At 37.2% G+C, this 27,467-nt stretch overlaps 1 protein-coding gene across 1 annotated transcript in view; it reads left to right on the top strand.

Annotated features, from left to right (window-relative positions):
• THOC2 (THO complex subunit 2) overlaps window positions 1–23,712 on the top strand; it is a 101,754-nt gene extending 78,042 nt beyond the window's left edge. The window contains exons 34-39 of the mRNA XM_063432106.1: window positions 6,957–7,094; window positions 9,291–9,357; window positions 9,722–9,873; window positions 14,929–15,005; window positions 17,417–17,464; window positions 22,836–23,712. Coding sequence (XP_063288176.1) covers window positions 6,957–7,094; window positions 9,291–9,357; window positions 9,722–9,873; window positions 14,929–15,005; window positions 17,417–17,444 — 462 coding nt within the window. The 3' untranslated portion in view covers window positions 17,445–17,464; window positions 22,836–23,712. The remainder of the gene's footprint in view (window positions 1–6,956; window positions 7,095–9,290; window positions 9,358–9,721; window positions 9,874–14,928; window positions 15,006–17,416; window positions 17,465–22,835) is intronic.
• The last annotated feature ends 3,755 nt before the right edge of the window (window positions 23,713–27,467 follow it).

Genomic DNA, 27,467 nt, shown 5'->3' with positions numbered 1-27,467 from the left:
TTGCTTTAACTGCCTAGAAGACATTTAAAATCCCACATACGGTAGTATGGATTCATCTGTCAGCTGAAGAACAATATGTTCCTCCACCCCCAAACACACAATAGAAGTCACTTTTTTCCTTCTGCTAACCTTATTTGTTTTATTAGCTGTAGAATTGCTTTTACACGATTTTATAGCTGTCTAATCTGGTCTCTGGGGACAATCCCCAGTCAGCTGTGTTGCTCACACTGAATGTCCCAATTAACACCTCAATTGTTTTTAGATTGCAGAGGGTTCTTGTTTAATCAAAAGAGAATCTATGCAAATGATGCTTAATTTTCAGTCTTTGTTTTAAAGCATGCTACTATACCATATCAATATCATGCATGCATTCATCTCCAATGTAATTACAAGTGCTTTTTTCTGTAATTGGGGTTAAAGACACTGTACAGTTGTGCAGTAGTTATTCAGGAGTCATGAAATATCCACTTATTCAGGAATCTTGAAATATATTCAGTACTTAAGTATGCTTCACAGGACATGGGCTAACTTGAGAATGCACATAATTTAAAATTTTGCTGATGAAAATGTTATTTGTCAAACATTTGCATTTTTAGATGAGATGTCATTCCAAAAATAAAATAACTTCAATAACGTTGCAAACTAATAACATCATAGAACCAGGGTAGAGACCGTAATCAAGTAAATAATCTTAGATCTTGAATATGATTCTATATATATTGTGACAAACTCCCCCTTTTCTGTGAGATTGCCACAAGTTTTTGGAGGGGCCTGTTTGCCAGCCTCCTACCCTGTGACTATGGCCCCTGTGATATTTTGTGTTCAGGGACACTGTTGTGGTCTCTTCGACATTTGGAGGTAGCACTTCGAACAGTCGAAGTGGCACTTCGAACAGTCGAAGTGGCCGCCATCTTGTTTGTTCAAACGTGTTCAGCTGTGTTTTGTTGTCGAGTTCAGGGAAATCAAATCGGACACGCAACGGCTTGAACACCGCTGAACCATTACCTTCCAAGGAACTTCGGCTATTTAAACGGGAGTTGAACGGCGTTCGGTGAGTCGAAGCACACGAACAATGGACATATACTGACTGCATTCACGAACTGTTACGTTCGGTAATTCGAACGATACTTCGACTATTGGAACCAGACCGACCGCACAGCCAAATTCTCTGGAACTGTTTTGGGCATGAAACCATGCGTGCTGTCAGTCAAAAAGAGACTTCCAGGAATTTCCTAAACCTCTTCTCTGATCTTGGTGATTTTTGGATATGTTGTTCACCCAGATCAGGGTTATCAGGGGAAGTTTATGGAAATATGTTGTATTTTTGGGGTAATTATTATACTCTGTAAAATTTGTTGTTGTTTTTTGCCTGGGGATAATTAAGTTAATGCATTATCTGTCTTAATTATGTCACAAGCAGAGAGGAGGGAATTGTCTGTTTGTATTGGGAGTGTCACACTTTGTCACTGTATTGTTATTGGTGTTAAACTTTGTGCCCAACAAGGTCCACGGGGGTGTCACCCTTGTTGGAAAACTTGCATAAAAAGCCAGCTTTGGCTTCCATTAAACACACTTGTTTTACCCTTCATGAAGTCTAGGCTCATGTTTGGGGGATTGGAGAACTACATACACTCTGGGGATTGCTATAATCACTATACTCCCCAGACTATAATCACGAAGCTCTTGAAAGAGTGCTAAGCACTCTGGACTAGGACAGGTCTACCTACTGGAAGCTGGATCCTGGTCTTTTGTCCAAGGTGGGTGGAGGACGGCGAGACCCCAGCCAAGCTGCGGCGGATCGTGGGGTTTACGGTGGTTATGGTGTTCCAGTGCAGTGCTGATGGTACTCAAAAGTGCTAGGAAGCAGCAGTTGACGGAGGTACATGGTCGGGGTATATAATCCTGCTGACTCAATGCTGTTTAGTGAATGAGTGAAATAGTTTATTTAAAATTTATATATAACATATGATTACCTATTCTGATTGAATATTTTTAAATACACTTTTCAGAGCTCACAGAATGTGTTTTTCTAGGAACACCTAACCTAGACAAAGATAATGGAGATTTAGTTGCAGTATATGATCATATATTGCATAAGCCAGCCTCAATGCCAGTGGATCTCATTTTTGACAGATCTTATCCTAATCTTGGCCAGAACTGATGCACATATGTCCTGATTAGTGAGAGTTATGTTTCCAAGCAGTCCCTGTGCTATTTTAATGATGGCTGCTGAAACAGTCCACATGACACTGTAACTTCTATTAATCTCAGGCTTGTATGTCTTTATTCTACCCTTATGATAAAGTTCCCCCTCATAACCCCTACATTATCTTCCCACACGACCCTACACATTGGCTCCAACACAACACACCCTCTAATCATCCAAATTAATGTTCTTTAATAGCTTTTAATGCGTGATACTGCTGTTTCCTTGTTTTGCCTCCACAATGTCATTTTGCAATGCAATCAATACCAGTGAACCACAGTATTGCACGTTGTGAGCTACCATTGGCATCAGAAGAAAGGATCAGCAAGAGTTAATACGATTAGCTCTCAACTGTGTTTGCAAAACAGCAGTAATGTGATGCAGAAATTGTTGGGAGCATCATGGTGCATTATTATTCTTGTTCATATCAACAGTAAATGTCCTGTTTCCTCAAATATTTACTGGTGTGTAATCTGTTCATGTAGGAGTAAATTATGTCTCATTAAGAGCCATTATACAGCCTTTAATAACATTAACCTCAAGATCAGTTATTGCTTGCAATAGGAAAACATGTGAAATCAATGATACGTGTTATTGGGGCTGTGGAGAGCTTATCCTTGGGTTATTTTTACATAGATATATTAAAACACCATCAGAACCTCCAACCCCCATTCTGGCTTTAAAATTATATATAATTTTGTTTCCCTCTGACCTTGTGAAGATTTATTTATTACTGATATTTATAAAGTGGCAACAGATTCCGCAGCGCTGTACAATTAGTGGAAGACGTACAATTATACATATTTATATATTTAAGATCTTTAAGAAAGTTAAAATTTTTAAGAAATTTAAACGTTTTCCATTTCAAGATTCATTTTGTGTTCCATCTTCACTCTGTATCCTTCCTGTTGTAGCTGATCACCTATTTCAGCTTTCCTTGTTAGTTTTCTGTGGATGTCGCAAATTATACAATCCCATGCAGACTAGCCAACAATATAGGCAAACAAAAAATAGCCCAGAACTGCCAAATATATATAATAGCCAAATGTGATCCAAGCATTGGCACTGAACCTTTAAGGTACTTTTAAGAAAAGTTTTTTAAAGTATCACATTCTACTAATTGATTGCATGCATGTGTGCTATTAATGACACCCACAGCCGATGGAACAATACATGTAAATACCAGTACATAAAAAGCATATGTCCTGAAATATGCCAGTTGTAAACGCTGTCTCTAGGACATTGTGTCAGCCCATCTTGTGTTTACTCATTTGTGTAGTGGTCTCTAAACTTATCTTTGGAGCTCAGGTTGTTAAATTGAATTTCCTTTGGAACACTTATCCTATAACCCAGGACTATAGGATGCGGGTGCAAAATCTGAACATTCTCTCTAAATTGGATCACAACGCTATTCTGATCACAAGTCACAGAATAGGCTAACTTTGAAAGGGCTATTAGGCCTTAATTCTAAATAAATTTTGGAAGACATTGAAACGTCATCTAAAATACCATTAAAAATTGTTTTTAGTAAAATTTTATTTAATTTTTTTTATCCTTTTTTAAAACGTGAATGATTTCAGAAATATGAACAAAGCACATGTGGCAGTTTAAATAAGTTTTGTTGGTTACTCGAGTCACACAAGCTTTCTGAAGTTGAGGTATGGTTATACGTAATTTTTGTACAGTTAGTCATAATCTACGTCCTCCGTAAATAGAGGAAATCATATCCATTGCCTGAAAACAACCTAATAATTTACACATTTGTGAATGGCATATCTGTAATGTAGTTTGTATGAGTTCTGTTATTTTTGCTAATTTTAATGCTTATTTTACTCTGCAGACCTTGGCAATGGTCTTCTAGTATAACCACATGCTTATTTGTACTAATCAGGTTTTATTTTCTTTCTGTTATTATTCAATTGCAAACAAACATTGAAATTGCCCATTTTACAAAGACTCTGCACGCTACATAATCATTGGTGACTGTGCAGGCATGATTTCCCTTTTAATTGGAAGTAAATTGTAAGCAATGTTATTATAAAATACATCACTGTAATGATTTATCATTGTGAGAAAATAGCCTACAGAGCTTAAAATTGCCTCTGGTTGGTTCTCTTACATATTATATTGAAAAATTGCAGGTGTGCGACTGAACATTTTTTGATTTGTACAATTTTAATTATGTATCTGTTAAAATGAATTTCAATACATGTATATTTGTATTTACATAATGCCTGCATTTATAATCCATTGATTCCTCTTGACATACTGTTAACCACTTCACTGTTAAGTTATTTTTATTTAAGTTAGCATAACACTTTTGAAACTTGGAATGTAAAGCTATAGCACACGCTTTAGATAAAATGGCAATTTTCTGTATATATTGCTTTTCAGGGATACTTAAAGCCAAATGCCAAACTTACCTTTCCACAATCGCTTCCTCTTCTCTTCCTCTCTCAGGATCTGTTCTTCATTTCGTCCTGTCTGCTCTAGTTTTCTTTAAAACATAAGACAAAGTAGGGACTACTTTGTCTTATGGAGGTTTCCAATGCCTGACCATCTATGACCACTGGAGGAGCAAAGTGTGCTCCATTTCCTGTGATAAGAGAAATTTCCCCACAATTCTTACCTTTCCTCCATGTTCTCGCGATGCCTCCTTTCCGTATTCCCGAACGCCAGCAAAAGTACAGAATTTCGCCCTAACAGAATGAGAGAAGTTAGTCCTTGACGAAATTCTGGACTTTTGTTTGGTTCGGAATTCAAATAAATGAAATTCTAATCCGATCGTGGCTGCATCTTGCAGCCGCTTAGTTGATAGCTCCCTAATTCCCACAGTATAATGGAGCTATCTACCAAAAGGCTGAAAGACCAAGATGGTCTTTCAGCCAACTTTACTAATACCAAGTAAAAATTACTTGGTATTGGTAATTAATCTGCCCTACTCGCTATATCGCGACTAGGGGCATGTCTAGTAAACAGTGAGCAGCCTGTGGCAGATCCTTCTCAAATACGGTTATGTTGGATGAGGACCGTCAGTGGACAGCCATTTTCAGGTCTCCAGAGATGTTTGATTTGATTCAAGGCCGGGCTCTGACTGCACCATTAAGGACATTGACAGAGTTGTCCGAAGTCACTCTTTTTTTGTTTTGACTGTTGGATTGAAAGGTGAACCTTGGTTCCAATGTGAGATCCTGACTGAGCCTTCTGCAACAGGTTTTTATTAAAGGGTTAATCGTACATCCATGGCCACCTCGACATTTAGAAGTGGTCATGTAGGAAGCATTCTATATGTGCAGAATTTCTATTTGAAACATTGCACATACAGAGATATATGCATTGTTGTACTGGGGCTAGTTGCACCCCAAGGACATGTGACCTACGTAGCCCCGGAACTCCGTTCAGGGCTACCTAAAGTTAATTCTGTGAAAAAAATAAATCTGTTGTCAGAGTGCATTAGGGGATGCCTCTGTCTCCCCTCCAAACCTACCTACCTGCATTTGTGATCTGTCCCAGCCAAGCTTTTCTTTAACCCTGACCACTTTTCCAGTCCCTGCCACTGAATATCCCCTAAATCATGATTCCAACACCACGCTTCACCTTTAGGTGATGAGTGGTGGTGCTTGGTTTCCTCCAGACACGTTGCTTTGAATTGAGGCCAAACCGTTAAATCTTAATTTCACCTGACTACTTCTCCAAGTCTGACAGTCCTTTGGTTGCTTTTTTTTTTTTTTTTTTAGTGTGCAAATTTTAAGCAGTCTTTTATGCTGCGTGCATTGAGGAAATACTTTCTTCTGGCCAGTCTGCCATAAAGACCATATCAGTGAAGTGTTGCATTTGGGTTCTTGGTCATCTCATTACCATATGGAAAAGGGGGGGAGGGGTCTGAATACTTTCTGAATGCACTGTGTATGTGTGTATTTATATATTTTGAATACATATGTATGTATGTATGTGTATAATATTTAGTTATAACATGTAGTCTGCTGGTGGTCCCTAAGAATGAACTAAACACCACAATTTAATAGAAAAATCGAATTCATTCGTTGTATGATGCCAGCATGTTTTTGTTTTCCTTTGGTGTAAGTGTAAAGTCCTGGCTAATTCCCACAGCTCAAGAGAAATCCAAGAGCGATTACACATTTCTGTTTTGTATGTTGTGAATATTCTGTATCCGGAATGTTTCAGCCTGCAAACCCCACTATCACTCGTACAGCCTGGAAACCAAGTCCAAGTCTGCAGATCGTATGCCCTTAAAAATGTTATTCACTGTTCACAAATTGAATATAACACAAGACATTGAGATGCGACAAGGCAAAGAAAAAAAACTAAAAATAATTAAACCATTATGCAGATGTTTCATTGTGTTTAGTACATGACGCATATAGTCTGATGAAAGAAGTTTGACTTGATGCTTTAAGAAATCTGTAAAGAAAGGCAAGCAATTCCTCAATGGTACATTTTTAATAAACTCAGGCACAGTTCCCATGGTGCCTGAAGATAAACATCACACTTCACGCTGGTCTCAGATTGACTGCTTCAGCATTTGAAAGCTGTAATACACGCCTTGTGGTTTTGCATGAGAGTATATGGGCACATTCAAACTCTGTTTTATCCAATACGGGTAGTTTTTCAGGATACTAACATGCGGTGGAAAACTGATTGAAGAGAGGCAAATGAGTGATTGCAAATTATTTTGTGTTCCATACCCTGTGTAAGGCTGTAAATTTCCACTGTTATGTTCATTTAACAGCACTACACAAACCACACTACAGCGCCGTTACCCAAGAGCAAAGAAAAAGAACTTGACAAGAAAGATATGGACAAATCAAGAGAGAGGTCACGGGAAAGGGAGAAAAAAGAGGAGAAGGAGAGAAAAGAGAGGAAGAGGGTTTGTCACTTTTTTTTTTTCCCCCATTTCAACTTTTAGTTTTTTAATGTGTGTTGTTTCTCAGATTGTCAAACATGTACTTATCAGTAAGGTAGAAATCAACGTTCATAATATATCAAACACACGTGGGTTTACTAAATTGCAGTGAACTGAAAACTAAATTGCAAAAGGCCTGACTTTGAAAAATTCACAAATCCGGTTATCATAATAGCTTGGCAATTCTATCCTTCCTTTCACAGTTCAACTTTCATTTCACTGCAACTCGGTGTTTAGTGCATGAATCCCATTGTTATCTATTGAAAACTATGTAAATATATGGATGTAGCTATATGCGGAACGAAATCAATGGATTTGAACTTGCTTATTACGAATGCCTTTTCTAATTTATCACAATATTAAACAGATTCACTACCTGATATACATTGTAATGGGTGGTGGCAGTGATCTTATTTCAGAGACAGTACATTGAATATAAGAAGGCAGATTTTGCCTGCAAATTTAAGCTGCAGTAACGCTGTACCTTCCCGTCATAGCAACAGAATGTCTTGGGTGAAAACAACGCTGTATTGGAATATTTGTGCACATAACTTCCCTATCATAAGTTAAAAGAAATATAGATTAGCATTATGCTTGCATCTAATCAGTGGGTCTTTCCAGAGTGGATTTTACTGCTCAAATATCTTTCTGTGTTTGGCAAATGCACTAAAAAATTCAGTATACATATTCCCTCCAGTGTCTTCCTTTGAATTTGATCCTCCGCTAATGACTTTCCTCCAGGATCTGGCTGATATATATCAGCCAATCACTGGTTCCCCATTCAAACAAAATAAGAATTACTTGTAAAACACACGTGCATATTGCCACCTGCAATTATTTATCATTTAAGTTAATTGTGCACTATTTGTGACTATTTCCATGCACTTGCAAACAGAATATGTACTACACTGTCTGCATTAAATGGTAAAGAGTTTATTGAAGAGGTACGTGTGATGGCACATAGAAATCAGGCTTGTATCATAGCACTGCAACTTTCATTTATATATTGTGCTAGCAGAAATGCTTGCAAGGGCAAAGATTTTGATTATATGCTTTTTAAATATTGGTGTCATGACTGGCAGATTGACATGCAGTAAAATCATATGGAGTAAATAGTGGTGCTGTAGTGGGGCTAAAAATTAAGTAAAACTCTAACTGTTCCGAAATCAACTAAATACTAAATATATCATGTAACTTTATTAATATTCTATATTTTATTCTTTAGGAGCTGGGGTACTGGGGTATACTTTAAGCTAGATTTCTTAATACTTTTGCATTAAAGGAGCACTATAGTGCCAGGAAAAAAAACTAGTTTTCCTGGCACTATAGGGTTATTAGGTACTCCCCTCTCCTCCCCCCCCCCCTCCCCCTCCTGCTGTGCTGAAGGGGTTAAAACCCCTTCAGCCACTTACATTAATCCAATGCCGGGCTCCCTCCCTGCTGGTGACCTCTCCTCCTCCTGCTGACATCCGCTCTGAATGCGCATGCGCTGCCAGGGCCACGCGCTCATTCAAACCGCCTATAGGAAAGCATTACTCAATGCTTTCCTATGGACGTCAGCGTCATCTCAGTGTGATTTTTCACACTGAGAATTCCGGAAGTGGCCTCTAGTGGCTGTCAGGTAGACAGCCACTAGAGGCTGGATTAACCCTTAATGAAAACATGTTTTCAGCTGCAGAGTTAAAACCAGGGGGACCTGGCACCCAGACAACTTCATTGAGCTGAAGTGGTCTGGGTGCCTGTAGTGGTGCTTTAGGTTTCTAAAAGTTGGAGTTTAATGAATAACCCTGAGAAAGTGTAACTCCTAGCTTGTTCGTAATGATGGAGGAGCTGAATTACAGAACTTGTGGTTAATTTTAATGTCTCCTGAAACCGTTAATTGCATTTTTGTTTACCATAATGCACAATTTATTGTTGTGCATTTTCTATCTCTGTATTTTTATATTTGTCTAGTTTGTGTGTGTGTATTTGTATAGAGAGAGATTGAAGCAGGTGGCACAAAGGTCTAATAAAAGTTAATGGTAATTCCGATCAAATGAACTTTTTAACTTCGCATTAGTTTTAGAGCTTAGAGCTTTAAGCTCTTGCTGTTTTAATATGTGGCATGCATCCCACTTCTAGTTACAAATCATAATACTGTTTTCTGACATTTTACTTTAGGATCACTCTAACAATGAACGCGAATTGACTCAGGAGTCAAAACGACGCAAAGAAGAAAATGGAACCAGTGAGTATCTAACATTACTATCTTCTATAAAGAAATATCTTAATGCAGGCATATTTCTTGCCAACCTTCAATTCTGCGCATTCAGCAGCTTATGTTACTTTTAATCATGAACATCAGACCTCTGTACTTTGCTGCCAAGCTTTGGCACCTTTCCTCGATTATTAATTTTTTTAATGTGTCTACTTCAAAATGTAATTCTAAGTGGAGAAATATTTAGCTTGCTTCTATGTATTTTGTGTTAAAAAAGCACTATTGGATGCGAGTTGGCTGGTGTAATTTGGTGTGTGTTTGATATGAAAATTAAAGCATCTCAAACAAAATTTTGCGTAAAGCCCTATTTCTGTTTTTCTTTTTCTTTTTATAGACAGCTCATCCAAACACAGTAAAAGTGAAAGTCCATCTGGTTCCCCGCACTCAAATGAAAAAGAAAGACCTAAATCAAAATCTTCAAGTAAGGAGAAAGGGGATCTCTTGAAATCAGAAAAGATAGAGAAAAGTTCTTCTGGCAGCAAGAAGGTATGTTAAAAGCACATATTGTAAATTCTTAGCGTAATGTTAGGGCTTATTTGTATTGTTAGATTTAATAATAATGTCATGGACAAGCATATTTTCATGAAGAGCACAAAAACATCTGAAATGGTTAGGAGCTCTTTTCAGGCAAAACTAAATATGTATGTAAGCATCTTTATATGTATGTATGTATGTATGTGGTTTTACACAACCTTTTGTATTTCTCAAACACCTTTATCTAACACTAGCAGCAATTTCCTGGTGCATTTGATGCATCAAGATGAAAAAGCAAATCTTTTGACTGTATTCCTTTTGGATACTAGTCTAAAGGGGCTGTAGCCCTTTGGTTAACAATGTATGCAATATTACCCTCCCCTGCCCTCCCAACTAAAGTCAAATAAAAAATATAAAAAAAAACAAGCACATTGCTACAAACGAAAAAACTGAGAGTAGCATTACATTGAGAACATGTAGTCAATGGAGTATATTCACAGCATGGTCTTGTCACCAGTCTTGTCACCAGGGTACCTCAAGGATATATACTTGGACCCATTCTCTTTAATATTTTTATTAGTGATATTGCAGAAGGTATTGATTGTAAGGTATGTCTTTTTGCTGATTGTACTAAGCAAGTTGTATAGGGAGAGGTATTGGCAGTAGAAAGAAGGAAGTGCCCATGCCATTGTACAGAACACTGGTGAGACCTCACTTGGAGTATTGTACGCAGTACTGGAGACTGTGTCTTCAGAAGGATATTGATATTGTAGAGAGAGAGTTCAGAGAAGGGCTACTAAACTGGTTCATGGATTGCAGGATAAAACTTGCAAGGAAAGGTTCAAGGAAGTTAACATGTATAGCTTGGAGGAAAGACGAGACAGGGGGATATGATAGAAACATTTAAATACATAAAGGGAATCAACACAGTAAAGGAGGAGACTATGTTTAAAATAATAAAAACTACCACAACAAGAGGACATAGTCTGAAATTAGAGGGTTTAAAAATATCAGGAAGTATTACTTTACTGAGAGGGTAGTGGATGCATGGGATAGCCTTCCAGCTGAAGTGGTAGAGGTTAACACAGTAAAGGAGTTTAAGCATGCGTGGGATAGGCATAAGGCTATCCTAACTATACGATAAGGCCGGGGACTAATAAAAGTATTTAGAAAATTGGGCAGACTAGATGGGCCAAATGGTTCTTATCTGCCGTCACATTCTATGTTTTTAACATTTGCATTGCAATTTACATGTAAAGCCAGTAGGGCTGTTGTGTCATTGTCCATTCATAAATTAAACTGCTACTTGAAAAGGCTTTAGCAGACATATAAGCAATGCAAATTGCTTCATTGATTGTTGAGATACAGTAAAATTAGATCAGTTCCAATTAAGCATGCCATATTAATTTTATATTTACTTAAAAAATAACATTTTATTTATATATATATATATATATACACACACACACACACACTTTTTTTTTTTTTTAAGTTTACATTTTAGAAATTATTTAATAGATTTAGTTGATTTTGAACTTTCTCCTCATTGTTGGTACAGACTGGTCAAGTGGGAAAGCTTCAGGAGAAGTTCCAGCTAGGCCGTACACATATTTATGCCTAGTGGTCTACAACTAATTTGGCAGTGGATTTGTATATTCATATTTTAAATTTTCCCTCCTTCTCATATTTACAATGTCCCTCCTTACTTAATTTTCAATGATGTCACATGGGCACCATCTGCTGGCCATTTATTAAATTACTTTTCTTTGTGACTGCAGTGAAACATTCAAGCTTTTTCTCTTGGACTGCTCTGTGACGAAAAGTTTTTTTGTTCTTTTTATCAGGGAAAGAATATATTCATATCCACCAAAAAAGCTAATGACCTGTATACCTGTTGTTGGTTAAATCAAACTTCCAGTGTTTTACTGGTCATTGTTTTTCTGAAATCTGAAGATTTGCAGGAGACTGATTTATAGTTAACCACTATGTAGTAAAATCTGCTTAAACGCATTAAACAAGCCTTTATATCTGCTTTATCATTTCTTGCAGAGATTTGTTTCTGAAAATGGAGATCTTTCTTATCACACATTGATAAATTGGTGCAATATCATAGACAAAAGAGTATATCATGACACTAGCACCCATACTTTTACCCTTAACTTGCTTGTTAAACTTCTATTGTGCTAAAAAGTTAAGCTTGCATTTGGACCTTGTTTCAGTGCTTCATTTGGAATTATACTTAAGTTTTTTTAATGGATCTCATCTCTTTACCAGAATATTGACACTCTAGAACAATTCTTCCAGCAGATTCACAGTATTTCCACGTAACTAGGCATTTGTAAGTTTAGAAGTATGGCCCTATTTCTTCTCCTAGAATTTCATCACAATTTTTAACACCTTCACTTTAGACGGCAGAGCATTTTTGATTCAGATTGATAATCTCCCACTTTTCCCAATATGCATGTAAAATGTATGTTTGATGTATTACGCTCTTAAACCAAGTATGTTTTATTATTGTGTAATGTCGTGATGCTGCTTCAAAAACAAAACACTAGAAGAGCTGCTACTGCTAGTAAATCCACTGGATAACCCATAAAGGCTCCACGAGGATGCTCTCTGTACTATAACCAAACTCCTTACCCCATCACCATCCCGATGTTGTGAAAATAAACCAGTTGCTGTAAAGTACTGCAACTATTACATTTATCTTCTCTCTGCACATAGCTCTCTGAAAGTACCCAAGACCCTAAAATCTTGAGCATTAGGTTAATTACTCCTATGTTGGTAGAATATGCAAATTCTTACCCAAAATGGTTTCCTGAAAACTGATGAAAACTGGGCACATTAATTGTTGTTCTAGAATTTAGTCTATAATGTCTTGGAAAACACAGACATTTGTTTTAAGTAATAACTTAAGAATTATGTTAATATAAACGAATTTGAATTTGCGATATGTAACCCATATGGCAAAAATGTCAAATACCCCTACCCCTTACTGATAACTCCCTAAGGCTGGAACAGTTGGTAAGTTACAAAATCACATCCACGTGATTAAAACAGTCTAATTTTTGGAAAGTTGTTTGCAGAGTAAAATGAGTAAAAAAAAAAAAAAAAAAATAGTAAAATGCACACAATAAAAAAGGGGGGAATACTTCCTGCAGGGTGCTCCATCAAACAACTGAGGTTTCTTGTAAAAGGCAGCCTTTGTTTTTTTTGTTTTTTTTTAAACAAGGAAGTGGAGACAACGTTTCGGCTACTCTCTGAGCCTTTGATTGCCTTTTAGAAGAAGCCTCAGGTGTGCCTGGATATTTCCTTTTTTTTTTTTTTTCCATTTAATTTTTGGAAAGTATCGGCAACTTTCTTTTTTCTTTTATTAAAGGGACACTATAGTCACCTGAACAACTTCAGCTTAATGAAGCAGTTTTGGTGTATAGAACATGCCCCTGCAGCCTCACTGCTCAATCCTCTGCCATTTATGAGTTAAATCCCTTTGTTTATGAACCCTAGTAACACCTCCCTGCATGTGACTTGCACAGCCTTCCATTAACACTTCCTGTATAGAGAGCCCTATTTAGGCTTTCTTTATTGCAAGTTCTGTTTAATTAAGATTTTCTTATCCCCTGCTATGTTAATAGCTTGCTTGACCCTACAAGAGCCTCCTGTATGTGATTAAAGTTCAATTTAGAGATTGAGATACAATTATTTAAGGTAAATTACATCTGTTTGAAAGTGAAACCAGTTTTTTTTTTCATTCAGGCTCTGTCAATCATAGCCAGGGGAGGTGTGGCTAGGGCTGCATAAACAGAAACAAAGTGATTTAACTCCGAAATGACAGTGAATTGAGCAGTGAAATTGCAGGGGAATGATCTATACCCTAAAACTGCTTTATTTAGCTTAAGTAATTTAGGTGACTATAGTGTTCCTTTAACCTTTTAAATATTTTTTTTTATTTTTTTTTTTAGTGTGTGCTGTAGACACTATAAAACTAGATTCGGAAATGTTAAATATTGTTAAATATCTGTCAACAACAAACTAAAATGGAATTCACAGAACTATATACAATTGTGTACATTTGTAAACAAATCAATATTATAAAACTAATATAAAATGAGCAGATTTGTGTCAAATGTTGGAGGAACCATGTTATCCCTATATATCCCTACACTTTTCCTTTTAAATAGAGAGCAGAACTGTACTGCTGACTGTAGCGTTGCAGGTTTCTAGTTTATCATAGAGAATAAACAAAAAAAAAATGCCATTCTACCTGTGTATGATTTACTGAGAAGATTATAAGCTTAAATATTACTTTTAATAAATAAATCTAAAATAAAAATATATCAAAGAAAAATAATAATATGAACAGCAGGAGTGAGTGGAGACTATACAGCGAGTAAAACTCTGTGACTGCTTATACAAGCTGTAAAAGTGTATACATAATAACACTAATGCTGAAGCAATACTGTTTTGCTATAATATAACATCAGGGTATTCCCAAGTAATAGAGGTGATACTGTATTAAATATCACTAATATCTGTAACAAGAGGGGAGAGATAAGACGACTGCTAAACCATTGCTGTCAATAGTTAAAAGATTTATGGATAAGTAAGTCCCTACATGATAGTATAACTAGCGACATGGGTTAACTCCACATACAATAATTGATAATGTTCTATGGTACTTAACCTCAGAAAGATCAAAGATCAGCTAAGACAGATTTCTGACAGACGGCAATGAGCCAGTTAAATATTACAAAAGCTGCCTAGATCATAGCAGCGTATTGATAATAAATAAAGGTTTCTGTCAAGCAGTGAAGTGTTTACCTAGGCAACCTGTTTAAAACTGTTTGCAAACCCTCTCTTTACAGTTTGACCTATTATTTATAACGCTCTACTTGTTTGTATTGCTGATCATTTTTGTTGTTTTCAAACTTTTGAAATGTTGCTTTAGGCCAGAGAAGTAATTATTCTGGTTATTAGTGGTAAAGCGACTGGTACTGTTTCCATACTAAGTGCAAAATCAAAGCTTGATGTAAATTACTTTTGTGATATTTTTCTTTTTATAAACAGGAATCTCGACACGACAAAGAGAAATCTGAGAAGAAAGAAAAGAGAGAGAGCGCAGGTGGAAAAGAGGAGAAAAAGCAATATCCTTATATGTAACGCAACTGAAGCTTTGCACATCTAGTCCTGTGTATTGTCCTGTAAATCTGTATATTGCCTTATAGAAGGCTGACTTGACAAATCTGTTGTACACTGAATACATATTAGCTTAGTTTAAAAACATTTTGCTTTCATTGATATACAAACACACGGAAATTGCAAGAAAAATTTGAAGTTAGATTGGTATAGGCAAACAGAACCCAATTGTTGATTGAGTACTAAAAAAAAAAAAAACAGCTAATGAGACCTGCAACTTAAAGGTGCCAGCGAGTATAAATTACTTGGTTTTAACCCCTTAAGACCGCATGACATTCTATGCCGACCTTATTTTGGTGGCTCTAAACGCCCCAGGACGGCATAGAACGTCCTGCGATCTAATGTACTTACCCGGCCGCCGGCGATCCCACGCCGGCGATCCCCCTCTGTCCTCTTCGGCTCCCCAGGGCCATGTGATCGCGAGGTCCTTGCGAGGACCCCGCGATCACATGGACGGCATAGCCGTCCATGTCAATGCCAGCAGGGGGAGTGCCTGTAATGACAGGTACTCCCCCTGCTGCCTGAAAATAAAATAAAACATGTTAAATAAGTGTAAAATTAAATAATATATACTTAGATCATATATATATTTATTATATATATGATCTAAGTATATATACACATATACACACACTGTCTACGTGTATTTTAATATTAATATATACATAATTATATATATATATATTAATATCAAAATACATGTACAATGATATTGATTAAATATATATATAATTTTCATTATATATATATTTATATATAAGAAAAAATAAATAAATATATAAATATGTTAAAAAATTAAATTAAAAAATAAATAAAAAATAAATAGATAAAAAATATATAAACATGCGTCATTTCGTTCTAACTGTATTTTAAAATTAATATATATATATATTGATATCAAAATACATGTAGAACGAATACATATATATATATTTATATACATAAGTATATACGTATATATCACTATATATATATATAACTATATATAAATAAAAATAATAAAAAAAATTATATACATATATATAATAATTCTACGTATATATTTGTGTAATAATTTTACATAATTAGGTCATTTCATTAATTACAATTTGCAGGACCTGCCTGCCAACCCAGGCCGAAAGTTCAGGGAATTAAATTTTCTAGCACTATATTTAACCCTGTAACTTTCCAAGACACCATAAAACCTGTACATGGGGGGTACTGTTTTACTCGGAAGACTTCGCTGAACACAAATATTAGTGTTTCAAAACAGTAACATATATTACAACGACGATATTGTCAATGACAGTGACATTTTTTGCATTTTTCACACACAAATGGCACTTACACTGATGATATAATTGTTGTGATACGTTTTACTGTTTTGAAACACTAATATTTGTGTTCAGCGAAGTCTCCTGAGTATAACAGTACCCCTCATTTACAGGTTTTATGGTGTTTTCAAAAGTTACAGAGTCAAATATAAGGTTTGCGTTTCAGTTTTTTCACATTAAAATTCGCCAGGTTGCCTTTGAGACCGTATGGTAGCCCAGGAATGAAAATTATCCCCATGATGGCATACCATTTGCAATAGTAGACAACCCAGGGTATTGCAAATAGGGTATGTTCAGTTTTTTTTAGTAGCCACTTAGTCACAAACACTGGCCAAAATTTGCGTTCAAATTAGTTTTTTGCATTTTCAAATATTAACACTAAATTTGGCCAGTGTTTGTGACCAAGTGGCTACTAAAAAAGACTGGACATACTCCATTTGCAATACCTTGGGTTGTCTACTTTTGCAAATGGTATGCCATCATGGTGGTAATTCTTATTCCTGGGCTGCCATATGGTCTCAAAGGCAACATAACCAATCTGGTGAATTTCAATGTCAAAAAACTGAAATATGTAACGCTATATTTGACCCTGTAACTTCCCAAAACACCATAAAACCTGTACATAGGGGGTACTGTTTTACACGTGAGACATCGCTGAATACAAATATGTGTATTGTATTGCAGTAAAAGCAAACAGTATTTTGACATTCACAGTTAAAATGTCACGTAGAACTAAAACAATTAAAAAAATTCTTATTTTCTCCCATTTTTTTAAATCTTTTTTTCATATTAAATTATGTTCCATACCTAAATATTTGATGTTAAACGAAAGCCCTGTTTCCCCTGAATAAAATGATATATGATAAGTGTGGGTGCACTTAATATGAAAGAGGTGAATTACGGTTGGACAGACATATAGCGCAAATTCCAGTTTTTGTTTACGTTTTTTTTGGATCACAACTTGTACATTTGGCTGCGGTCTTAAGGGTTAAACAAAATCTTGTCTCTTTTGTTTGCCGTATATTTTCCTTAATAAAAGTTTTTACCCATAAGTCATCAGATAAACACAGATAATGAACAGTCTGAAGCTCAAGGTACGTTATCCATATTTTAAGATTACATTGTTTTAATTTTGTTTTGTTTTTTTGCAAATGTCACTCATGCAATATCAGAATGATCTGTGTTCCCGCTGTCATTAAAGGGACACTGTACCCCATTCCGTACAACCTACCACAATTTGCTTCACTGTGTTTTGAATACTGAACATCATTTCAGAAAGATATGACCCTGTTTTCCCAATGGGATTTCCTGTGATATCAAATAGTCACAGTACTCATTGGTAACGAACGTACACACACGTGCATTGGGTACATCCATAAATGCATGTTCAGTGCATTCCCTACACTGGTTGGGTTCAGCTCTGTCAGTGCTGATTGCATGGATACCTAGAAAGCTAGGTTTTTGTATAGATAGGGGCAGGGCCAGAGGGTATATGTTGTGTTCACTCTGGAATACCACATAATAAGAAGCAAACATGTATTTTTAAATGCTATTTTAATTGTTTTAATTTCTTACTGATTGGTACTTGATGTTGATGAGCTCCAGCTTTAACTTTTTAAAATGTTGGCAGATTAGACTTCACAGTTCTTATTTCATAAAATAGTGTTGTACATTATGTAACAGACGACGCCAGATAAGCGATGGCAGCTCCGAACCATTTAAATATTTAATGATGCTGTAAATTCTACGTTTTCCTCTTCTCTACAAACCTACTATTGATTAAGTCTTGTTTTAGGTGTTGCACATCCGTGACTTTTATTAGAAGGTCTCTGTCATTGTTTTGCTTTTTTTTTTTTTTTAGCTCCGACACTAACCCAATGCACCTGTTCCGCAAGCTCTGCACATTTCATGTAATGCTATTACCGCAATAAGATCACGTTTTAAATCCTCATTACTCATAAATATAAAGTTCCACAATTACACAAAATCTAGGAATGCATTCTAACCTCATTAATAAGCTGGAATAAAAAAACATCTGCTTCATAAAATCTGTGTCAAAATGTAGTGAGCATAGCTTCTTTTCTTGTAGCGATTGCTGTATTGATTCAAAGTAGATAGACTACAATATAAATAAAACAAAATATTTGTGCCAATTCAGCATTGTGACCTTTCTACATTTATCAACATGACAGCAGAATCAACTGGCTATATGGTTTTTATTTGAATGTTAGGGACATTGTACCAAGACACAAACTGTAGGATGTCTGTGTCAAAAGGGAATGTAAGTCAGATAGTTTGTACAGTATGAGCCTGCAGAATTTCAAGTAAATGTATAGATCAGGCTAGACAAAGCCCAGGCGTTAGGTCGCCACGGTGCCTGTGATTTGTGAGCTCATTCAGCCACCAACGTGACCGGCTGCCTTAGAGCGTAGATGGGCAGCCAAATCATGGATGGCTGAAGCAGGCAGGCGGGAGGAGGGCTCATCGAGAGCTGAAACAGGCAGGCATGAGGCTGACTAAGTACTTGGGTTGTGAAGGAGGTAGCTGTTATCTCCCTGATCTTGCGCACCCTGCAGTGATGCCGGGTGCGGGAATATGACATCACTCCAGACCTGGCATCACTAAATAGTGCGCGAGAGGGAGCAGAGCAGGGAGATGGACAGGGCAGCCCTACTGGTCCCCAGGAAACGCCAATCCACTACAGCTCTCCCAAAGGTAGGGAGGCTTGGTGGACAAATTTAAATAAAACCAATTATAGTGTGTGTGTGTGTGTGTGTGTGTGTGTGTGAGTGAGTGCTGCAGTATCTGTGTAAGAGTTTTGCAGTATCAGTGTGTGTGTGTGTCAGGGAGTATGTGCATGTATGTGTGTGTGTGACTGTTAGACACATACAGTTACTGACTTGACACACTATCAGTTTATTTTTATCTGTCAGTGAGTGTGCCTGTTTAGATCCCCAGCCCCACTTTTTCCCCCACGCTGGGCTGGTATAGCTGCGGCTGACCCCACCTCCATTGCAGAGATCATCAATCTTTATGATTGCAGCTTATCCAATAGTCCACTTTGGAAAGCATTGGGAGACTATTGCTCATACACGGCAAAATGCCATGCTGCGCAAATTAACATCTCATCATAGAGATGCATTGAATCAATGGTTCCCTATGGGGAGCATTTAGTATCTCCATGCAGACTATAGACTAGTGGTTCTGGCTGTAGTGGTTCTGGTGACTATAGTGTCCCTTTCAGAATTGTATTTTTGACATTGAAAAACCTTGCTCCTAACTTTTTTAGCTGGCTCCTAGATTTCAACTAAATTTGTCAAGCCCTGGTATAGATGACCAGGAATCAAGTTTTGGACTGACAAAGTAACACGTAGTTTTGCAAATTATATTCTATATATGTATGTGGAAGAAGGCATCTGAGTGTGTATGTGTGTGTGTGTATATATCTGTCCATGGGTGGTTCACTGACTTTGCATCTTTTCCTAAGTTGTGTTTCAAAACTGTTGTATACAGCAAACACAGACTCAAAGGAATCCATGTTTAAAATGGAATGAGGCAAAAATGTGATTCTTTGTGTCTGTGTATACACATATACACACACACATATATATGTGTGTGTGTATATATATATATATATATATATATATATATATATATATATATATATATATATATATATATATATATATATATACACACACACACACACAGTGCCTTGCAAAAGTATTCCCCCCCTACCCCCCTGGATTTTTTGTTTTTTGTTGCCTCACAACCTAGAATTAACATGGATTGTTTGAGGATTTGCATCATTTAATTTACAGAACATGCCCAGAACTTTGAAGAATTTAAAAAAAAAAAAAAAAATTTATTGTGAAGCAAACAACAAATAGGACAAATAACAGAAAAGGTCTGAAAATGTGCAGAAACTATTTACCCCCCTAAAGTCAATACATTGTACAGCCACATTTTGCGGCAATCACAGCTCCAAGTCGCTTTGGATAAGTCTCTATGAGCTTGCCACATCTTACCACTGGGATTTTTGCCCATTCCTCCTTGCAAAACTGCTCCAGCTCCTTCAAGTTGGATGTTTGCGCTTGTGAACAGCAATCTTTAAGTCTGACCACAGATTTTCTATTGGATTGAGGTCTGAGCTTTGACTAGGCCATTCCAGCACATTTATATGTTTCCCCTTAAACTACTCAAGTGTTGCTTTAGCAATGTGTTTGGGGTCATTGTCCTGCTGAAGGGTGAACCGGCTTTGCTCAAGAATATCCCTGTATTTAGAACCATCCATCTTTCCGTCAACTCTGACCAGTTTCCCAGTCCCGGCTGCTGAAAGTAATGACTTTCTTCTGGCCACTCTGCCATTAAGCCCAACTCTATGGAGCGTACGGCTTATTGTCGTCCTATGTACAGACACTCCAGTCTCTGCTGTGGAACTCTGTAGCTCCTCCAGGGTTACCTAAGGTCTCTATGCTGCCTCACTGATTAATGCCCTCCTTGCCCGGTCCGTGAGTTTTGGTGGGCAGCCGTCTCTTGGCAGGTTTACTGTTGTGCCATGTTCTTTCCATTTGGTTATGATAGATTTGATAGTGCTCCTGGGGATCATCAAATAATTGGCTATTTTTTTTATAACCTAACCCTGACTTGTACTTCCCAACAACATTGTCCCTTACTTGTTTGGAGAGTTCCTTGCTTTTCATGACAGTGTTTGGTTAGTGGTGCCTCTTGCTTAGGTGTTGCAGCCTCTGGGGCCTTTCAAAAAAGGTGTGTATATGTAATGACAGATAATGTGACACTTAGATTGCACACAGATGGACATCATTTCACTAATTATGTGACTCCTGAAGGTAATTGGTTGCACCAGAGCTTTTTATGGGCTTCATAACAAAGGGGGTGAATACATACAAACATGACGATTTTCTGTTTTCTATTTCTAAGAAATAGTTTTAAGTATATATTTTTCTCATTTCACTTCACGAACTTAGACTATTGTGTTCTAATCCATCACATAAAATTCAGATTAATAAAACATTGAACTTAAGGCTGTTATGTAACAAAATAGGTAAAAAGTCAAGGGGGTGAATACTTTTGCAAGGCACTGAAAAAAAAAAAATATATATATATATATATATTGAACAAAATTATAAACGCAAAACTTGTTTTTGCCCCCATTTTTCATGAGCTGAACTCAAAGATCTTAGACTTTTTCTATGTACACAAAAGACCGGTTTCTCTCAAATATTGTTCACAAATCGGTCTAAATCTGTGTTAATGAGCACTTCTACTTTGCTGATATAACCCATCCACCTCACAGGTGTGGCATATCCAGATGCTGATTAGACAACATGATTATTGCTCAGGTGTGCCTTAGGCAGATTTGTGAACAATATTTGAGAGAAATATGCCTTTTGTGTACATAGAAAAAGTCTTAGATCTTTGAGTTCAGCTCATGAAAAATGGGAGCAAAAACAAAAGTGTTGCGTTTATAATTTTGTTCAGTGTGTATATATACTCAGATGCCTACTTCCACTTTAGGCACCTTTATTATTCCTTAATACAAAAAAAAAAAAAAAATAGAATAACAATAAAAAAAAGTACATGTGGTATATCACAGCCATGAGTCACTACTTGTCTTACATTCAGGACTGTAGTTTGAGATTGGCCATACAGGGGATGACCTAGAAATGTCAGGTCAAATGCTTTCTACTTGCATCATTGGCTCAGCTCTAAAAGTACCTAGCGCAGAAATGAGCAGTGATTGGTAGTTGTCCTATAGACGGATAATTACTACGTTATGTGCACCATTTGATGGTTATGTTTATGTAGGGTTGCTTGACAAGGTAAAAAGAAAATTTAGAAGGACAGGGAGAATTTGAATAGAACTAAGAATGAGGGTCTCCAGTAAAAATAAAAGAGTGGGGGAGAACGTGAACTAAAGTGAGAGAATTAAACAGTCTGGTGGGAGTGCAAGAAACATTTTCAAGCATACATATGGACAGGAGATGACAAAATTACAACAGAGAAAAGGAATGATGAGACAAATGGAAGATGGCATGACGAGGGTGTGTAGAAAAGGTAGGTTGAAAAAATGGAGGAGTAATTGAAAGAAGTGAATGGATTAAGGAGAGTTATCCTATTATGAAAAAGTAAGATGGATTGAGGAGAAATTGCATAAGTAGATGAGGAGTAGTGAATGGGAAAGGAATATGGTTAGAAAAGAGATGGGATGAGGCTAGGAGGGAAAAATAGAATGAAGAGGTAAGCGGAGATGAAGAGATCAAAAAAGTAAATCCATTATATAGGTTTTATGGAAGGTTAGATGTGATCACTGAGGGGGAAGGACATTTCATAATAATTTTTACTTCATTCATCTACAGCGCTGCTTTCATGAACACATACATCCTTATTGCAAGTAGATCTTTGATTATCTAGTGTCACTTATATATTTTTCTTCTTTTTCAGACTTTGCAATGGATGAATCCATGGAATACCCACAAGTTGTGTTGAAATTGGGAAGGTGGCCAGCAGTGACCATATGTGTTTATTTTGCCAGAATAAAGATTGCACAGATTTTGTCAATAATGAGGGCCCATTTGCATCACCTTAAATTATTCATATATTTGCAGTTATTTTTATTTTATTTTTGCTCTCAAGTAAATGTTTAAGTTGTGCATTATTGTAATTTACATTTTCTTGCTGGTTCTCTTACCCATTTATTTTCAGTACACGGCTGGAAGTGTTTACCTATTCCATAATTTTAAGCACAATGTGCTGAAAACTCGCATTTGCCACAGTGCTGATCAGAGGTTAATTTTGTGTGTACATACTTTCACTTTTAGGTTGTCCAAACACTGCCTGAGATATAGTAATTCTTGGCAAATTAAGATGCATCCTTTTTAATGTTGGAATCATAAATAAATAAAAAAAATTCAACTTTTTTTGGAATTTACCTCATTTAAATTCTGCTTTTATTTATTACTTGGCCTGTAAGTAAGAAATGTGGGAGCACTGTGTCCATGTTAATGAATAGGAAATGTTTGTATATTATGTGTAGAACATCAAATACCTGTTTAAAGAACAAGATCAGTTAAGTACGATTTTTATCTATCAAATGTCCCTAGCCGCACACACTTTGTCATTTTTTTTTTTTTTTATATATATAAACTGAAGCATTATAAACTTTACCCAAGATTAATTAGGTTTCAATTATACACCTACAGGAGCTTTGTATCGCTAAACTTTAGACTGAAAAGTTTCAAACACTTTTTTTAAAGAAATTTTTATCTGCCGAATTCTACCTGTGTAAGCTTTTTTTCTAAATAAACAATAGTTTTCTCAACGGGTGATTAATCTTTGTGTACTCTTTGACTTATTCTCTTTTAATTCTTTATATTTGAGAAATAATTTTAGTTCTTGGTATATCTTTTATATACTTTAACTCACAGTACAAATACACACATTAAAACACATATTTGAGGATATTTAGATCTTAAGAGAGCACATACATAACAGCAAAGCATGTGTAGCGGAGCCCTAGTCCTAGCAGGGACTCTTTTCCGCTGGTTACTCCAAACACACCCTGGAACAAGTAAAATAATCCAAGGATCTCCCACCAACTCCTCAGCAACTAGACAACACTCCGCTCTGGAGGTATAACTGCATTTTATTGTCACATACACAGCTTTTATGCCCAGTCACATGCAGAAAATGCAGGGCTTTCAATCCCAAGATCCCTTGTACCTGAGAGATAATTGCCTAAATAGACTCCTAATTTACTTATCTCTTACACACAAAGAAATCCACAAAAAGTCCCCCAACCATACCTGGGAACCACACAAAAAGCACATTCCCTGATTTTCCAGATCTGAGTGACCAACATATCCAAGATCAGTTTGGTAGAACGGGAATGCCATTGTGTGGAAGTTTTGACTGGCCAGACACGAGGCGCTAGCCCAAAATAGTTCCAGGGAAAGGTGTCCTGGCCAGTCTCCGTTCGTGGGACTCTCGTGCAAAAACCATACAAGGGAATCTCTCGCTTTCAGGGTACGAATGCTCCCCCTATTCGGTAGTTTATATCTCCCCAACGCCGTTCGTATAGGTGGTCGGGAAGAGGAATGTGCAGCGGTTGACAGTTTACCGGTGTTTTCACGAGTGCATAGCCGAAAACCGTTCCAGGCACTCGACCACCAAATAACACTGCCCTCGTTCGGGAGACAAGATGGCCACCATTCTCTCAGCCACGTGTTCGGTTATATGAAATGGTGTTCACCCAGGAGAACCGCTAATTAAGTGCGGTTTTGCACTTAAGTGGTTGGTGTTCTAATGGGGTACAGGGGTGGTCCTCGGTCGGGAGACAAATTAATTCCGTTCGTATGAAGTCTCCTGAACGGCCAAAGAGGAACCACACAAAACCGGGGAAAAACACACAAAGTAATGGGGGGAGGGTATGGACAGCCAATATATGGAATAAAAAGTAGCTTGCAAATGTTCATTTCACTACAGCATGTATTTAGAAAGTAATGCTAGTGAATGCACTAATTCAAGTAGCTTGGTAATTAATCCAGAGCAAGATTTCCCCCTGATACATGCAATTATGCAACTTTTATAGTATGTGTTTTTCCATGACCCAATAACCACAGTTTAGTTTAGATTAAATTGACATTTGATAATGCAGAAGTGAATATTCTAGTAAAAAAACAAACAAAAGTTCTCCATCAGCAAAACAACCGCGGCTTTCGCAAGACTTACAGTGGGAGCTGACAGAAGAGCTGAACGGACGGCGCGGAGGAGGAGAGAGCTGACAGGAGCTGCAGGAGAGGCAAGTAAACTCTCTGACAGCCCCCTCTCCCCCCCCCCCCCTGAACTACCAATCCAACTGGACCACCAGGGAAGGAGCCCCCCTCCCTGGCACGCTAGCAAGCAGGGAGGGGGGGGGGGACAAAAAAAATGTATAATAGTAATATAAATAAATTAATAATATAACAAAAAAATTAAAATAATAATAATCCAATAATAATAAAAATAGTAATACAAAAAAAATAATATAACAAAAAAAATTAAAATAATAATAATAAATATATTAAAATGCCCACCCCCCACCAAGGCTCTGCATCACACTCTGCTTCTCTCTCACACACACACACACACACACACACTGCATACTCACACTGCATTCATATACACACTGCATTCACACACACACTGCACTCATATACACACTGCATTCACACACACACTGCACTCATACACACACACTGCACCCATACACACTGCATTCTCATACACACACACTGCATTCATTATATAAACACACTGTAAATAAAAATTCAATTGATATAATTTTTTTAGGATCTAATTTTATTTAGAAATTTACCAGTAGCTGCTGCATTTCCCACCCTAGTCTTATACTCGAGTCAATAAGTTTTCCCAGTTTTTGGGGGTAAAATTATGGGCCTCGGCTTATACTCGAGTATATACGGTATATATTTAGAATGATACCAGTTCAAGTGCCTTTGGTATGGCTAAAAATGATCCTGACAGCATTTTCAAAATTTATATGGCAAAAAAAAAGAAACCCAGAATTAATCTAAAACTATTGTCAAAAAAGAAAAATGAAGGTGGTTTAGCTATCCCAGATATAGTAGATTATCATAAAGCCGATATGACTTACCATGCTATTATCACCCAGCGTGGTATCAGTTAGAATCAGAAATTATAGAATGTGATTATATGATAATGGTCTTTTGGACAAGAAAGTACCGCAACAAAGCAGATCCTAAAAAATCATTGGTTATGGGAAATATTCTGAGTATGTGGCAAAGACTTAAAAAGGATCTAGAAATAGAAAACAGATTGCTAGACCTTCTGCCTATAGAATTAATATCAGGAAATATTGTAGATATAAGTGTAAGAAGCTGGAAGGAGGCAGGAATTAGGAAACTCGAGGAATGTATATCGGGAAAGGCAATTAAAACCTTCAGTCAAATGCAAGAGGAACATAGATTGCCAAAACAGAGAAATCTTCACATATTTAAGAAATAATTTTTTGGGGGAAAGTGCTTATTACCTAATAAAAAAAGATGAAAACAAAAGATTGAGGACAATTCTTAGAGGTCAGAATACAAGGGGACTGATTTCTTCCTGTTGTGTAATGATAAAAGAAATAAAAACAGAAAATAATGGATAAAGGCTATTAAAAATGTCAATGTAATGGGACATTGTTTAAATATTGTGGAGAATTTATATAAATGAATAAACTGTTGGTATATTGTTCCTGAAAAACTAGCTAAAATGTATAAAGACGGCGGAGCCAAGCTACCGAGCTGAATGACCGCACACAAACGGAGCTCCGAGCGTATATGTGGTGAAAAGTGCCTAAAAACCCCTAATTTCGTGACAATCTACACCGGGGCGACCCGCAAACACGAGCAGAAAGACCAAAAAGTTAAAGCCCGAGAAACAGCGACAAGGCTTGGACATAGGCGATCTGCTGAGGCAGGCACATGGCACGATGAGGCCAAAGATGGCTGACTACGCCGAGACCTTCTCAGACCTCTCGGACGACATGTCCCCAGACAAGGAAGGAGAGACTCGCCTTGTAACCTCAAAGCCTGCACCGCGGCCCGGTAACCGGGATGACTCCCCGGTGACTACCGCAGTATTAAAGACACTCTTGGCAGATCTCCAGAAAAGCATCTTGACGGACATTGCGCTAGTCCGTACCGACCTACAAGGCCTGACAGGCAGAATGGCGGTGCTAGAGACTGCATCCAACGACCATGCACAACAACTGGCGACGTTGCAAAAAGCAGTCCAGGGGCTCCAACGGCATAACGAGCAGACCGAACACCGCTTTACCGCCATCGAAGACTGGAGGCGGAAAAACAACCTCAAAATTCGTGGTATCTCTGAGGAGGTCCCCACCGCGGAGCTCCCACACTTTCTAAGGCGCCTACTGAGCAATATACTCACCCCAAGACAAGGCAAAATGGTGGGAATCGACGGGTTCTTCAGAGTGCCAAAGTCCCCCAGAGCACCTGACAATGTACCTAGAGACCTGATCCTCCGGCTGCAGAATGGCAAAGACGCTCAGTG

This window comes from Pelobates fuscus, chromosome 9 (genome assembly GCF_036172605.1).
Source record: "Pelobates fuscus isolate aPelFus1 chromosome 9, aPelFus1.pri, whole genome shotgun sequence".
Taxonomy (NCBI): Eukaryota; Metazoa; Chordata; class Amphibia; order Anura; family Pelobatidae; genus Pelobates; species Pelobates fuscus.
This window is presented reverse-complemented; position numbering and strand designations above follow the sequence as displayed.